At 39.6% G+C, this 14,144-nt stretch overlaps 2 protein-coding genes across 2 annotated transcripts in view; one reads left to right on the forward strand and one right to left on the reverse strand.

Moving 5' to 3' along the window:
* The window catches only part of LOC139478870 (chondroitin sulfate synthase 1-like), a 59,192-nt gene extending 51,695 nt beyond the window's left edge, over positions 1-7,497 (forward strand). Inside the window, exon 2 of the mRNA XM_071261542.1 lies at positions 5,914-7,497. Coding sequence (XP_071117643.1) covers positions 5,914-7,497 — 1,584 coding nt within the window. The remainder of the gene's footprint in view (positions 1-5,913) is intronic.
* A 3,318-nt stretch (positions 7,498-10,815) lies between these two features.
* On the reverse strand, positions 10,816-11,571 carry LOC139456102 (uncharacterized). Its single transcript, XM_071237634.1, has one exon. The coding sequence runs from the start codon at positions 11,569-11,571 to the stop codon at positions 10,816-10,818; it is 756 nt and encodes a 251-aa protein (XP_071093735.1).
* Between the last annotated feature and the right edge of the window lie 2,573 nt (positions 11,572-14,144).

Consider the following 14,144-nt stretch of genomic DNA (forward strand, 5'->3'; position numbering starts at 1 on the left):
CAGTTTAGACGTGGAAATATATATGTTCTAAATATATAAATAAATAAATATATATATATAATGTATCAAAGGTAGTAAACATCCAGTAAACTCATAGAACTTGATGACAATTAGAAGAACAAATATTGTGCTACACAACTTATTCATATTTTGACCCTCTGAAACTAATTGATTACCGTTTTGTTTTTGTTTTGTTTTGTATATATACTGAGTGAGCAGCTTCCACTCTTGGGTTCAAGTTTCGGGGAAATTGCTATTTGTATATTTTGTACAGTCAAAAATATATCATATTGCTTCAGGGGGTACGTATGGCCCAGTCATCTTAAGGCGCTGCTATTCACTGTGCAGTGTTGCGTCCCTTGGGCATGCCAGAAACCTATGATTGTGGCTTCAAATCCCGATTCGCCCTGATTATGTTTCTAGGTTTATCAGCACCATACCCGTGCCCATGGGTTTCACCGAAGTGGTAAATGTCTGAGACATGCATCACTTCAGGCTCTCCTCCTACATTAAACTGACACGCTGTGATATAACTGGAATACTGTTAAAAGCGGTGTTAAACCCAACTCACTCACTCACATTCAGGTGAACAAATAGGAGATAACAAAAAACTTTGTCAATAAAAATGTGAAATTTGTGATAAAACATCACTCGACAGGATGATTTTCAGTTTCAGTTGTATTTCCTATTACCGGTATGCTTGCCATTGTTTTATATCATGAGATAAAGATCACCATGTGTATTTGTCTCTGAAACTAAGCCAGAAATAGCAATCAGCTGTACACACATTTTGTACCAATGTTGAGTTTAAAAAAATACCCAAAATTATAACTGAAAAGGATTTTAAGGCAGTGATTGGAAGAAATTGTATCAGAAACTATTATTGTCCCAGGAATAATATATTCTAATATATTGTTATTTTAGATGCAGCATTTACTCTACACACTAAAAACAAAAAATAACCATAAGTATAGCATTTTGGTATTCTGCAAGATATGTTACGTAAGGAATATTTTCATGTTCAGCGTTTGAGGCTCCCTGCAGTCTTGCAGTTTCGAATGCAAAAACAATATGTAGACATATAATGGTCAACTACAACAGATATGACTATTTATGAGTCTTTGTATTAGGGGTCCGGAAAATGTAAAATCCCAATCGGACATTTGCATTTATGCCACGCCCCCTTCAAATAGCATATTTTAGTACGACTTTTCAAACATATTTCAAGTTGTTACGTATTCATAATATGATGAAATAAACAATATAAACACCGATATTCATGTTGTTTTATTTACATACATAAATATGAATATTAATAACAAATGACAAGGCCATATTTACAACTTTTCCTGTATCATCTATCTGCATGTTTCGCCTGCCCTTCCATCGTCGTAGCGTCGGTGTAGGGTCAAAGTTGTTCAATCTTGTTCCGCATTTTAGAATTACATGGAAAACATACATTTATTTCTGTTATAATATTGATTTGTTCCATAGTGAACGGTCAGTCTTCTAATTAATATTCATGAATTGTATCTGCTTGAGTGTATGTGTTGTTACATTTGGATCGAGGCTATATCCCATATTTGGTTATCACGTGACCTCACGGGAAAAGATTTTATTTAAAACTGAAGACTTTTTAAAAACAAGACAGATAATATGACCACAAATACTAAAATATCGTTGATAGAGATAGATATTTGAATATCTTTTTCATCTGTACTTAAAAATTTATCGATTGTCACAGAAAACAAAATGGCAGACGATCAAGATTCAATATATGACTGAAAACAATAAAATTCCTTTTACCTGAACATCATCTGCAAATCCTCACTGTATGTCAACCAAGTGAAAGTCGTTAACCACGACTTACAAAATGATCGTCCAGACTTTGAGGGTTTGGCAGATCCGCTCGACTGATCTCAAGTTATTGCCTATTACAGTGAATGACCACTTGGACTGTCATGCAGGTACAATGTATTTACAGTAATCAAAACAAACAAAGCTTGTCAGTGTAGATGAACGTTATTGTGTTACAAGTGGAGACAGAAGTTGCTCAGTCCTAACTGTAGATGTCCAGTCAAAATTTAAGAATGTTCGGTCAAAATTTAAGAATGTCTGGACAGAAAAATTTAAGTGTCTGGTAAGAAATATTTCAAACCAGACAATTGAGATTCCAAATCGGACATGTCTGGGGCATATCCCTTGCTTTGTATGGCATTTTGATATATGTATCCATTCTATGACAACTAATGATTGTTTCAAGGTATCATTTGGGGCGATCTGATTATGGGTGCTGTAAATAATGGTGAGTGGGTGCAGTCTGCCAATCAGTTCACACTAGATTTCGTCAAAATTACTGTTCAGAATTGACAACAAACATACATCAAGATATACAATGTACACTTTTTTTTACCACATAGTGTACTAAAAGGATTAACTAGTGTACATCAGAACAAATTTGTTGACTTTCTGTTTTCGGTGTCACATGTAATAATCAACTCAATGAGTATAGTGTCTCCTCCCCCCCACCCCTCTCTCCACAGATGTTTAGTGCGTGCGTGCATGTGTGTGTGCTATGCACAGTAAAATCTGTTAACCATAAAGGAAAATAGTGTTGCCTAATTAAGACTCAATGGATAACATCCATCAAGGAAGTTTAACAATATCCAAACATTGCAAAAAGTGAGGGTTTTTTCTAGAATTAATTACATTGAAAACATGTGTCTGAAAGTCCATGATCTGAACTTTCCATTGCTTCCATAATTTCGAAATTACATGAAATGAGTGTTTTTTAGATGGCAATTGCTGACCCATATGTAGTTGAAATGTAATATGTCTGTTTTTCTATACATAATATTCCTTAAGTCTATGCTCATTTAGCTTTCATGTTGAGATGTACAAACTGATATGAACTCACCTCTGGTGAACGAGGAATATCCCGAACACTTGTAAATGTGTGAAATGTGAAAAAAGTTTTCATTAAGTTTTTAAACAGAGGTCTTATGCTCAAGCCATAAAAGATCTTTGGAAATGCACCGTATTAGAAGGTTGAACATCAAGAGTTTGTTTTTGTGATGTTCTCATGCGATAAGTAATAACCTCACATGTGGTACAACTTATGAATCGACAGTTTGTCTCTCAGCGTTTAAAGTTGAAAGCAATATCAGTAGTCCATGTATTATGATGATTAATTTAATGCCATATGAGAAGTGTCACACAAAGTGTAGGTATGTGTAGTTCATGGTCTGGATTAACGTGAACATATCAGCTTAGGCTAGTGTATGGAAAAACAGGTCTGAGTTGAACAGTAATGAAGTGTTATGAGATGCTGTCCATCAAACTGCAGACTAACGCAACTAACAACTGCACTTCAATTAAAAAAGAGCCCCTGTGTGTGGGAGTTTCATAACCTAGTGAAAGTCTAGACTTGCTTTAATTAGAGCCATATCATTACAGTAAGGGCTGGGTAGAAGGGAAATTATTATGGGTCAGGGACTGTGAGACAGACTTATCTAACAGCTAAGGTTATGTGTGTGGACAAACAGACCTAAGTTGAACACAGAATGAAGTGTGATGAAATGCTAGCTAAGCCATGTGTTCCTTTTGGCAGGCATTCAAGGGCAACTTACTTCCAGTGTTATATTGGCAGGGTCTAACTGCTATCATGGAAGATATGTATACCTAAGTTCAAATGACATTTCCGTGAAAGACATATAAGCCATGCAACTCTGAAATTGGTCATCTTGTCTGCATGGATCTGAAGTAGGCCATCCTGCTGCTGTAAAGGAAGCTACACGGCAGCAAGTGGCCAGGCCAAACAGAAGGTGGAACACACATGTGGGGAGTGCAAGGGTTGCCCATGTGCTTCCATGTAATAGTAAAGGCATTCTTTGTCACTTGCCTCCCACTCCAGTGTTAGGGCTCTCTTTACTGTTTTCTACCACATTGCCAGGATTGTACTGTGCCGCCTCCGTCACCCGATGTAGGCCAGGAGCAGACGGCCAAGTGCTTCCAGCAGCCCTCAATGTGCTGCACATTTACCCGCATTGTTGCCTTGAGTGGACACAATTCTATACAAGTCTTGCTTATCCCAATATTTGAAGGGTTGGACTGCTCCTCATTAGGCCAGGAATTCAGCATGGGACATGCTGTGGTTGGGTTTGAAAGAAGACCGGAAAAATGAAGAATTGTATTCATCAGATTGATCCTTCTTATGAATGATAGAGCAGTATGCAAACATATTGGTCCTTCAGCCCAAATTTGACATTTCAAATTTGAGCAGGAATATTGTATTGGTACATATGTATACTATTCAAAAGAAGTTAAAGAACACCCAATGTTTTCATATGACTAATTCATCTGTCATAGCTGATTGGTATGCAAACATCCTTCCAGTTGTGGGTGTTCTTTAACTTGTTCTACTATACCTACTTGCATAGGTGGTGTTAGGCTAAGTTATCGTATGTCAGTTTACATAAGACGTAACCTACCCTAGCTTTTTGATGAACAGAAGTGTAGTAACACTTGAGTCAGTAGTAAATAGCACACCCTAAGGAGAAAGTTTGTGTATGGTGGAGCGGAACACAGTGTCCATGTGTAAGACATCTAACCTTTGTACACAGCTTGTGTAGGCACAAGACAACTTGTGGTAGGGATCCCTTCAAACATAGGTCAAGTGAAGAGGTATGGACCAGTAATGAAAACATTGCCAGCTTTGTTGGAGTGATTGCTCTGTAAGAAGTGCAGCAGACAAGCCCGAGTCAGGCAATACATGATTTAGCTGTAGCTAATGGCCTAAAACAAACTGGAAGGTTTATCATTTTCACATGTTGTGGGGCAGTGTTAGTTGACAGAGCATGGCGTTTCACTGGAAATTTAACTTTACCTTCGTTGACATACTGAAGATGTTTTGTATTTTATTCATGACAACTAGAAATCTTGAAATTTTTCAGTGAGATCAGATGATGGCGAAGGGCTCAAATTCACACAATGCAGCGTTCATGCAGCTCCTATTAGCAAACCTTCTGCATCAAATCATTCTCAGTAATAAGTAATGTTTAGATAGGTTTATGAATTCTTTGAGCATTGCCTAGTCATTCTATATAAATTCTGTTGTACATTTGTGTAAACGTCGTGTTAAACAACATGTAAATTGAAGTTTGCAATACAACTTTTATATTGTAATCACCCAAAAGTTTTATTTCAACCCCCAATGCAATTGAAAATTGAGGAAAAACTCATTGTTGCATCTACTCCTGTGTTGCACCAGGGTGGCGGTGTATTGTTTACACTCCAGTAGTGCTCAGTCACAATGTTCAACGGTGGCTGGCTGTATGCTTGGTCATAATGAAGCAAGAGTAATGTCCAGCTGCAGTTGAACAGTCACACTTACTGTGTGTGTCCACCACACCATAGTTGTTGTCATACACAGCAGATTATCCTCTGTGACTGACCCTAGGTATAGTGTTCATTGTTCTGGTCACAGCAAAGTCCAAGCCTCCGCTATCTGATACAATTCTAAGTCACAAGTATGTGATGTACAGAATAGCTTATGTCCCCAATGACCAATGCTTGTAAGACGCTGTTGCCACGTAGCAGGGACAATATGCAGAGGCAAGACATCAACCCTATGCATTTGAATCTAAGGTCACAAATAAGTCCTTTTAGTAAGGGCCAATTGTATTGTGTAAATAAATCAAGGTTTATAGCTGATATTAGATGCTTTGGGTATACTCAAGATGGCGAGGAAGTTTAGACTGGTTGTTTGTTCAAATCCTGAAAATCATCATACAAATAGGATTCTGTTCAAAGCCACATTTTACTCCTCAGTTGAGGTTGATGGCTTTAGCATTTTTGTTGAGCTAGCACATGTATGTTATTATGATTATGTACATGAACACACCTATGTTTCAGATGCAGCAGATTCTGTACCAGAACTACAAAGAGGACAAGGGATCGTTCAAGAAGACGTTGAAGAGCAAGGAGGTGGAGAAGGCTGTGACCCTGCACCCAGTGAAGGACCCTGTGTATCAGTACCGCATCTACAACCATATCCAGTCCACCATCATCATGAACCTGCATCAGAAAGAGCTGCAGCTTGTGCGCGAGGTCACCATGATGGAGCAGCTTCTGGGACTGCAGAAGTCCAACATCGTGGATGACAAGCTGGGCATCTTGCCCTCGCTCAATAAGTATCCACCAAAATCAGAGGAGGAGGTGCTCACTTGGGACTTTTTGGAAAAACCAATATATTCTCATAATCATTTGAATCCAAAACGGGGCATGGAGGCATCCTTGTCCGGGGCTTTGGATGATGTTGTGATGCAAGTCATGCAGTTAGTGAATAAAAATGCCCGCCAGAGAGGGAGGACTATAGATTTTAAAGAAATACTGTATGGTTATAGGAGGACTAACCCTTTATTTGGGGCAGATTACATTCTTGACTTATTGCTCATATATCGCAAACACAAGGGCCGCAAAATGACAGTGCCTGTGCGTCGCCATGCTTATTTGCAGCAATCCTTTCTGAATATGTTGTTTACTGAGGAGATTCCCAAATATCATCCAAGGCCAAGTGTTGGGGGGCAAGTGATGAACTTGTTCAGGCAAATAGCAGGTGGCTCTGATGATCAGAAAGCTTTAGATAAAAGAAAAGAAACAATTCATTTGATAATGCCTCTTGCAGGACGATTAAAAATATTTCAGCGCTTTATGCGAAACATTGAGGAGGTGTGTTTAAAAACTGGTGAAAATGTGCATCTTCATGTGGTGTTGTTCAACAGTGAAAAGGAGGACATGGCTTTAGAGCGGAGCATCGATCTGCTTCAGAAGTATCAGAGAAAATATGGTGGCAATAGCATCGAGATCATACAAGCAAACGGTGCTTTCAATCGTGGTAGGGGACTGGAGTTGGGAGCTTCAAAATGCAAAAGTGATGCATTGTTGTATTTTGTGGATGTGGATATTGTTCTGAGGAGAGATGCCCTTAATCGCATTCGCCTGAACACAAAGCAAGGCTTCCAGGTGTACTTCCCCATTGTGTTCAGCCAGTTCGACCCATCATCAGTGTGCCAGGAGGACAGCCAGCACTGTGTGTGCACCAGCACCAACAACTGTCTCATCAAGCCATACGACTTTCATCATGACACAGGCTACTGGAGACAGTTTGGCTTCGGTATTGCTGCCATGTATCGTAGTGACATGTTGTCAGTAGGAGGCTTCGATCTCAGCATAGAGGGCTGGGGGAAAGAGGACGTGGACCTCTACACGAAATTCATCGAAAGCAATATCACAGTGTTTCGCTCTATAGACCCAGGAATGACACATGCATTCCACCCAATAGAGTGTGATGCTAGTCTCGAGACAAACCAGATGACCATGTGTATCAACTCAAAAGCCCAGAGTTATGGGTCAGTGTGGCTGATGGCCAAGACGGTGTATGAAGAGGATGACATCATGCGGCGCCACGAGAAGCATGCACTGGATGTGCGATCCTAATGAACATCCAACCTAGGATCTCACTGGGGACCTAATTGCATTTTGCTCTGCATATATTCTACAGGGTCGGATGGGGGTTGTACAGGGGGACATTTGACAGGCTTCAGTGTTCATCTACATTAGACCATATGTGCCTGTTGATATATTCATGGATGTTTATATGTTTGTAAAAATGTAGAATTTGTTCATATGCTGCTTTGTCCTGTTTTGCTCAAGAATGTTACATCGTGTATCCATTGCCATGATGGGGAGTGGTAGAGCTACCACAACTGGGGAACAAATGTTATTTACAGAACAAAATAGGAGTTGTTTATTTGTTATCTTCATTCATGTGTGATAATGTGCACGATGTTATGCTTTGTGAATGTTGTAGTCCAAGATGAATCAAAAGCTTTGTATGACAGAAACATTGTGTGCCTCTTGGAATGAGATAGACTTAGAGAAGTAGACGTCCATTATGCACCTTTTCTGGTGTAAATTGCCTCGGGAGTTCCCACAACTTACATGTGTAAATAATTAGTGCAGCTCTAGACCTCTGCACATGTTTAATCCATCCATCCAACCACTTCAACATCAGAATCACTTCACTTCATACATACTTCATTTCGGGAGGTATTTGAAGCTTTTTTATTGAGAAAATTATGAAGTGCTCGAATTCCCATTTTTAATATACAATAGTTATTAAGTTGCAGTTGAAGCTGTATTCAATATCAGAACTCCATTGATAGTAAAGGCTAAAGTTTCATCAGAACATGAATTTGAAACATGCTTCTCTTTATGTAACAAGGCAGCAAAGTGGTTGACATTATTGAAATACATTCACATTATTTTTAAATGTTAGTCTTTTTAATGTTATAATATATATAATGTGATATTCATGAAAACAATCCATTAGGAGCATTACAAGACACATACAATAACCTACATGTATACATTTGGCATGTTTGGAGACAAAGATCGTTTTGAAGTGATTTCATGAAGTAAGACTCAGAATTCATAGTTACAAGTGAGAGAGAAACAAGCTTTGTCTTCACTGTATGAATATGGTATTACGATGCAGTCTTTTTGGTACAAAAAGTATTAGATAAAGTATTTTTATTCCTATTTATGACATAATTATAATTTTATGAGTTGTGTTTTTAATGGCATAGCAGAAGGGGGATGTACTGTAAATAGCAGTACATTGTGAGATGCTCTTTGATGATGATGTCCATACCATACTGTACATATTCGTCTGTGTTGCATAAGAGAGGTTGAGTGTTGCTCAGCGTCCCCTGTTGAAATTGGAAGCACAAGTAACTCGGAATAGAAAGTTGCAACCTGTAACCTGCAAAGAAGAGGAATTAGTTTTTAGGCGCAAAAGAAAGCTTTCTTTTTTTTTTCTTCTTTTATAGTGTGACAAAGATTTTTTCCATCATTCTTTTAATTTGAAAAAGTTTGCATACCCAGATTCATATTTTGTATTTAGGGTGGGTATGGGCTTTTAAGGGAAATATCTTTTTGACATCTGTATGTGTGCATATGTCAACAGTGCTTGAAAACTATATCAAATTGTCTTTGTGGGCCCAGTATGTACAGGAAATGCATGAATGTTATGCAAGTTAATTCTTGGTTGTGCATCAATTCACAGTTGTGTATCAATCACTTTAAGCAATGTTATTCATCCTTAGCATTAATCATGTAGGCAACTATGGCTCAGTCAGAGAGGGGTCTGTTTCTGTTAAGACTTTTTGTTTATGTTTCTTTTTCTCATTACATTAATAATCAACTAGCCACTTCAGGTGAGGCCTTATCACTAATTCCCAAATCATCCTCTCGGTATAGGCAGATAATTGTCTGGGTACCAATAGTTTCACAAAAACATGCATGCAATGTTAATCAATTTGCACAGTACAGTTAAAGATTTTGTTTGGAATATGAGTAATTTTGTATTCCTGCTCAAGTATAAAACTTTTAAGGAGGGTTTGCCACCATTTTATCATATTTCTACCAAATTTATGTGTCAAAATAACTTGACTTATCTTGTACTGTGTAGCAGATGGATACACTGTCACGTTATTGAATTTCTGCCTTCACCTTGTCTTCATAATTTATCTTGGAAAACTTGCAGTGCCATCCATTTGAGTCTGGCTTTGGTTGTGAATTTTAACAGCCTATCAAGAGATGAGTGTGAATTATTTTAAAAAAAGTTTCTATGAAAGAGTCTTAAACTATTGAGTGTTCTAAGTGTTCCTTGTAAACCAAGCAAGGGTTGCTCTGTCTTAGGTTGTAAATATGGGGTGGAAATGAGAATGTGTCCAAGTAGAAAGCCAGGCCAGCTGATCCCCTGATGGCATTGTTCAGGTGAACTTGACATCTAGCTGTCGTCATACCACAAATACATACACAACACTCCACTTGGATAGCTTCTATTTCCAGCAATACAAATGTATGGTCCACTGAACGCGATCTGCACTCACTGCATCATGTCATCCTGTGTCATGTGCACTGTTTGTTATATTTCATTATTAGAACTTTGGCAGCCATATTTTCAATTTTGCAATAACAGTAACACAGCCTTCCATCACATTATCACGGATTTGATTAACAAACATGTTTTTTTGTGTGGACATATTACTTCTGTTTCGGTTTGGTGTCAGTAGAAGGGATTGTTATGTAGCAGATGTGAAACATTCACTTGCACTGCTGAATTTTTTTCTGATTTAGAAAGTGTAGAGCAGGTTGTTCTTGCCAGTTTTTACTAGTATTAAAAATGAATGCCATCAGTGTAACTTCTGCTGACAACTGTTTTTCTGTATTACCATATATGACCTTAGATAATGCAAATTTTGAGGACCAGAAAAAAGGTTCTGTAGAAAGGGGTCGGCTTTTGTATAGGTTACATTTTCATCCAACTTTTATTCTGTTGGTAAAATACTACATAGTATCACTTAAGGTGAAGGATCAAGTCTAAAACAAACTTTGCCATGAAAATGTGAAATTTGCGATTAAACATCAGAACACAAGATGATTGTATTTCTTGTTATGCTATGTATTGTTTTATATATAGCAGGGATAAAGATTACTGTGTGTATTGTCTCGTAAACTAAGCTGTACACATGTTATTCCCAGTCTACCGGTCTGTCCTGATTAACATGTAATTCAATACAGATTTTTTGATATTCTACTTCTGGTGACGGATCATTACGAGACCTAGTTTTAGGTTGGAGGTCCTGCTTATGTTCTGCACATAACAATTTGATACAGATTTCAAGGACCAAGTTAATACCTTTGCTTAACTGTGAGATCATATACGGTAGATAATCTGATGATGGATAATTATTGGTGTGCTGTAGCCTCCACATCTGGAGTAATACCAGCATCTCCCCGTACCCAGTGTGCAGTGTGGAGGAGATGGTCCCCGTACCATGCCGGCCTGTGTGGAGGAGTTGGTCCCAGCACCATGCCGGCCTGTGTGGAGGAGTTGGTCCCAGTACCATGCCGGCCTGTTTGGAGGAGTTGGTCCCAGTACCATGCCGGCCTGTTTGGAGGAGTTGGTCCCAGTACCATGCCGGCTTGTGTGGAGGAGTTGGTCCCCATACCATGCCAGCCTGTTTGGAGGAGTTGGTCCCAGTACCATGCCGGCCTGTTTGGAGGAGTTTGTCCCCGTACCATGCCGGCCTGTGTGGAGGAGTTGGTCCCCATACCCTGCCAGCCTGTGTGGAGGAGTTGGTCCCCGTACGATGCCGGCCTGTGTGGAGGGGTTGGTCCCCATACCCTGCCAGCCTGTGTGGAGGAGTTGGTCCCCGTACGATGCCGGCCTGTGTGGAGGGGTTGGTCCCCGTACCATGCCGGCCTGTTTGGAGGAGTTGGTCCCAGTACCATGCCGGCCTGTGTGGAGGAGTTGGTCCCCATACCATGCCGGCCTGTGTGGAGGAGTTGGTCCCCATACCATGCCGGCCTATGTGGAGGAGTTGGTCCCAGTACCATGCCGGCCTGTTTGGAGGAGTTGGTCCCAGTACCATGCTGGCCTGTGTGGAGGAGTTGGTCCCCGTACCATGCTGGCCTGTGTGGAGGGGTTGGTCCCTGTACCATGCCGGCCTATGTGGAGGAGTTGGTCCCAGTTCCATGCCGGCCTGTTTGGAGGAGTTGGTCCCAGTACCATGCTGGCCTGTGTGGAGGAGTTGGTCCTAGTACCATGCCGGCCTGTTTGGAGGAGTTGGTCCCCATACCATGCCGGCCTGTGTGGAGGAGTTGGTCCCCATACCCTGCCGGCCTGTTTGGAGGAGTTGGTCCCAGTACCATGCCAGCCTGTGTGGAGGAGTTGGTCCCCATACCCTGCCGGCCTGTGTAGAGGAGTTGGCCCTGCTGGCCTGTGTGGAGGAGTTGGTCCCAGTACCGTGCTGGCTTGTGTGCACAGTGTGACAACACTTCTGGTGGCATGGGTGGGGAGGAGTTGGTTCCACAATATGTGCATTACTTGCACATCCAACAAGCCAGGTAAAGAAGTATTACATCTGTATTGAAAATTTGCAACATGTCCACACTTTTATAAAACTTGCACACAAAAACAGAAAAAGAATAACTATCTTTCAACTTTTACAATTTGACATGGATTTCAAATGGTTTATTACTTTGTCATATGTGAGTATGCATCTACTTAAACTAGGCTCCATTGTGAAGAACTTTTCCTTCTAAGCAATCGCGACAACTATAATTATTCAGAACCCTTTGCTCTGGTGTAGTCTTCTTTTCTGCCCTGAAACCGATACATGACTTGATCATTAGTGGAGGTGTCATTTCCAATCTTTTGTAATCTCTCTTATTTTAATCTATACCTGATATTTATTGTAGTGAAGCCATATGTTTATCTGTAAGATTGTCTGTAATGGGCGGGCATTCATCAGTGAAGTGTTGCACTTGCTCACATATTTCAAAGCCTGGTGTTTGAAGCAGGTAGTCACGTGTGTAGCATCTACATGCTTGTGTAGAATTCTACCTTTTTATGTGTTTGTGTGCAAAGTTGTCAACAATTTGCTCATTTGCACAGTTTCGCTAATATGCCTGTTTAGAAATGATATGAGTAGTCGGCACCAAGGTTTGTTTGTGGTTTGTCAGTATAACAAATAAATATATCAAGAATATTGGTTTTGAGCTTGTTGAGACTAATGTTTGCGAAATAAGGGGAAATAATGTAGTGAGGTATTTCTGAGCAGTCTAGTCTTAGAAGTGTTACTACACATTAGTGATACTCAGTAGATTTAATGAGCTATAGTTTTGTGCATGTCATTAGAGTATTTCTAGATGCATCAATAGAATCGTACATTTTCCTGCACTGAATTCCAAGTAGGAAGTTAGAAATTGTGCCAAAAGTAAGGGATTTTTTAATATAGTGTGTTTTAATGGTAATTTGAATGCCTATTCAACTCTTTTCTGGGAAAACTAGGGGCGATGGGTTAGCATTGTGGTTAAAATGTTCAATTGTCATGCTTATGTCCTTGGTTTGTTTCCCCACATGGGTACAATGTGTAAAGCCCATTTCAAGTGTCCCCCTGCTGTGATATTGCAGGAATATTGCTAAACGCAGCATAAAAGCATACTCACTCACTCTTGAACGTTTCATAGTCATGACTTGTACATGTTAATGCCATCAAGAAAGTAATTCATTTCAGAACTTTGTGAATAAAACAGTGTCATTTCCTTTTCTTGCTATGTGACATATATATAGCCATGTAAGTCTTTGATTTGTGAATGTTCACAAGGAGACATGAGGGAGATTATGGTAATATTACGGTGTGACAATATGTTCATGTATGCTGTAGTGTTGTAGGATCACTTGTTGTCATGGGATGATGATGTATTGTGGGTTTGTAGCATCACATATATGGTTGTTCAACTAACTGGACTCTGCTCATGATCGCACTGTTATATTCTTGTATATGATTCATACATGTTTTGTGATTTACATCATATGTGCCACACAGAGAGAATTTCCGAAGAGAAACATTGGAGTTTTGACAATGAATGTATTTCTTGTGAAGAATCAAAATAAATAATTATTTATTTACAAAAGCATTTTGTGATGAAATGACTTCAGACGGAGAATGGAGTAATATCGGATTTCAAGAGTTCAGCCTTGATTGAACAAGCGAAGAATTCAATGTTTGATACAGGGAAATCATCAGGATGAATATTTTAGGATAAAAATATTCATATAAAAATTCATATTATTACCATATCAGTGCACAGTTAACAAATGAGTTAGGAATATTTTTGGGGATATTTTATGAAAGTGTGTGCCCCGCCTTCACCACCAAAAAACAACCCCAAAATATTCATGATTCCCTTTGTTGGTCAGTATGTATACAATTCCCCACTTTATCAGGAGATGAGAGTGGAGGTGATAGTGCTATTGTCTTGTATGGCATGAGGATGGTACAGGAGTGAAGGGTCACTAAAGCACTCTTCATTACACCCTTGGCTACAAATCTCATCACTGTTCACAGCCTTCTGAGGGTTTCCTCAGAATAATTTACCAAGTGATGCTTCAGACAAGAACATAAGAACAGCCCCCAGAATGTGGAACCAAAAGCCTCCAGGACATCACCAAATGCACATACAACACTGGGACACAAGTCACGCACAAGTCAGACACAAGTGTCTTTTAG

The sequence above is a fragment of the Haliotis cracherodii genome, unplaced genomic scaffold (assembly GCF_022045235.1).
Source record: "Haliotis cracherodii isolate W230 unplaced genomic scaffold, xgHalCrac1.p SCAF_1, whole genome shotgun sequence".
Taxonomy (NCBI): Eukaryota; Metazoa; Mollusca; class Gastropoda; order Lepetellida; family Haliotidae; genus Haliotis; species Haliotis cracherodii.

Excerpts from the sequence above, each read along its gene's own strand:
- LOC139456102 (XM_071237634.1), bottom strand. The coding sequence starts at position 11,571 with ATGGTACAGGGACCAACCCCTCCACACAGGCCAGCATGGTACGGGGAC.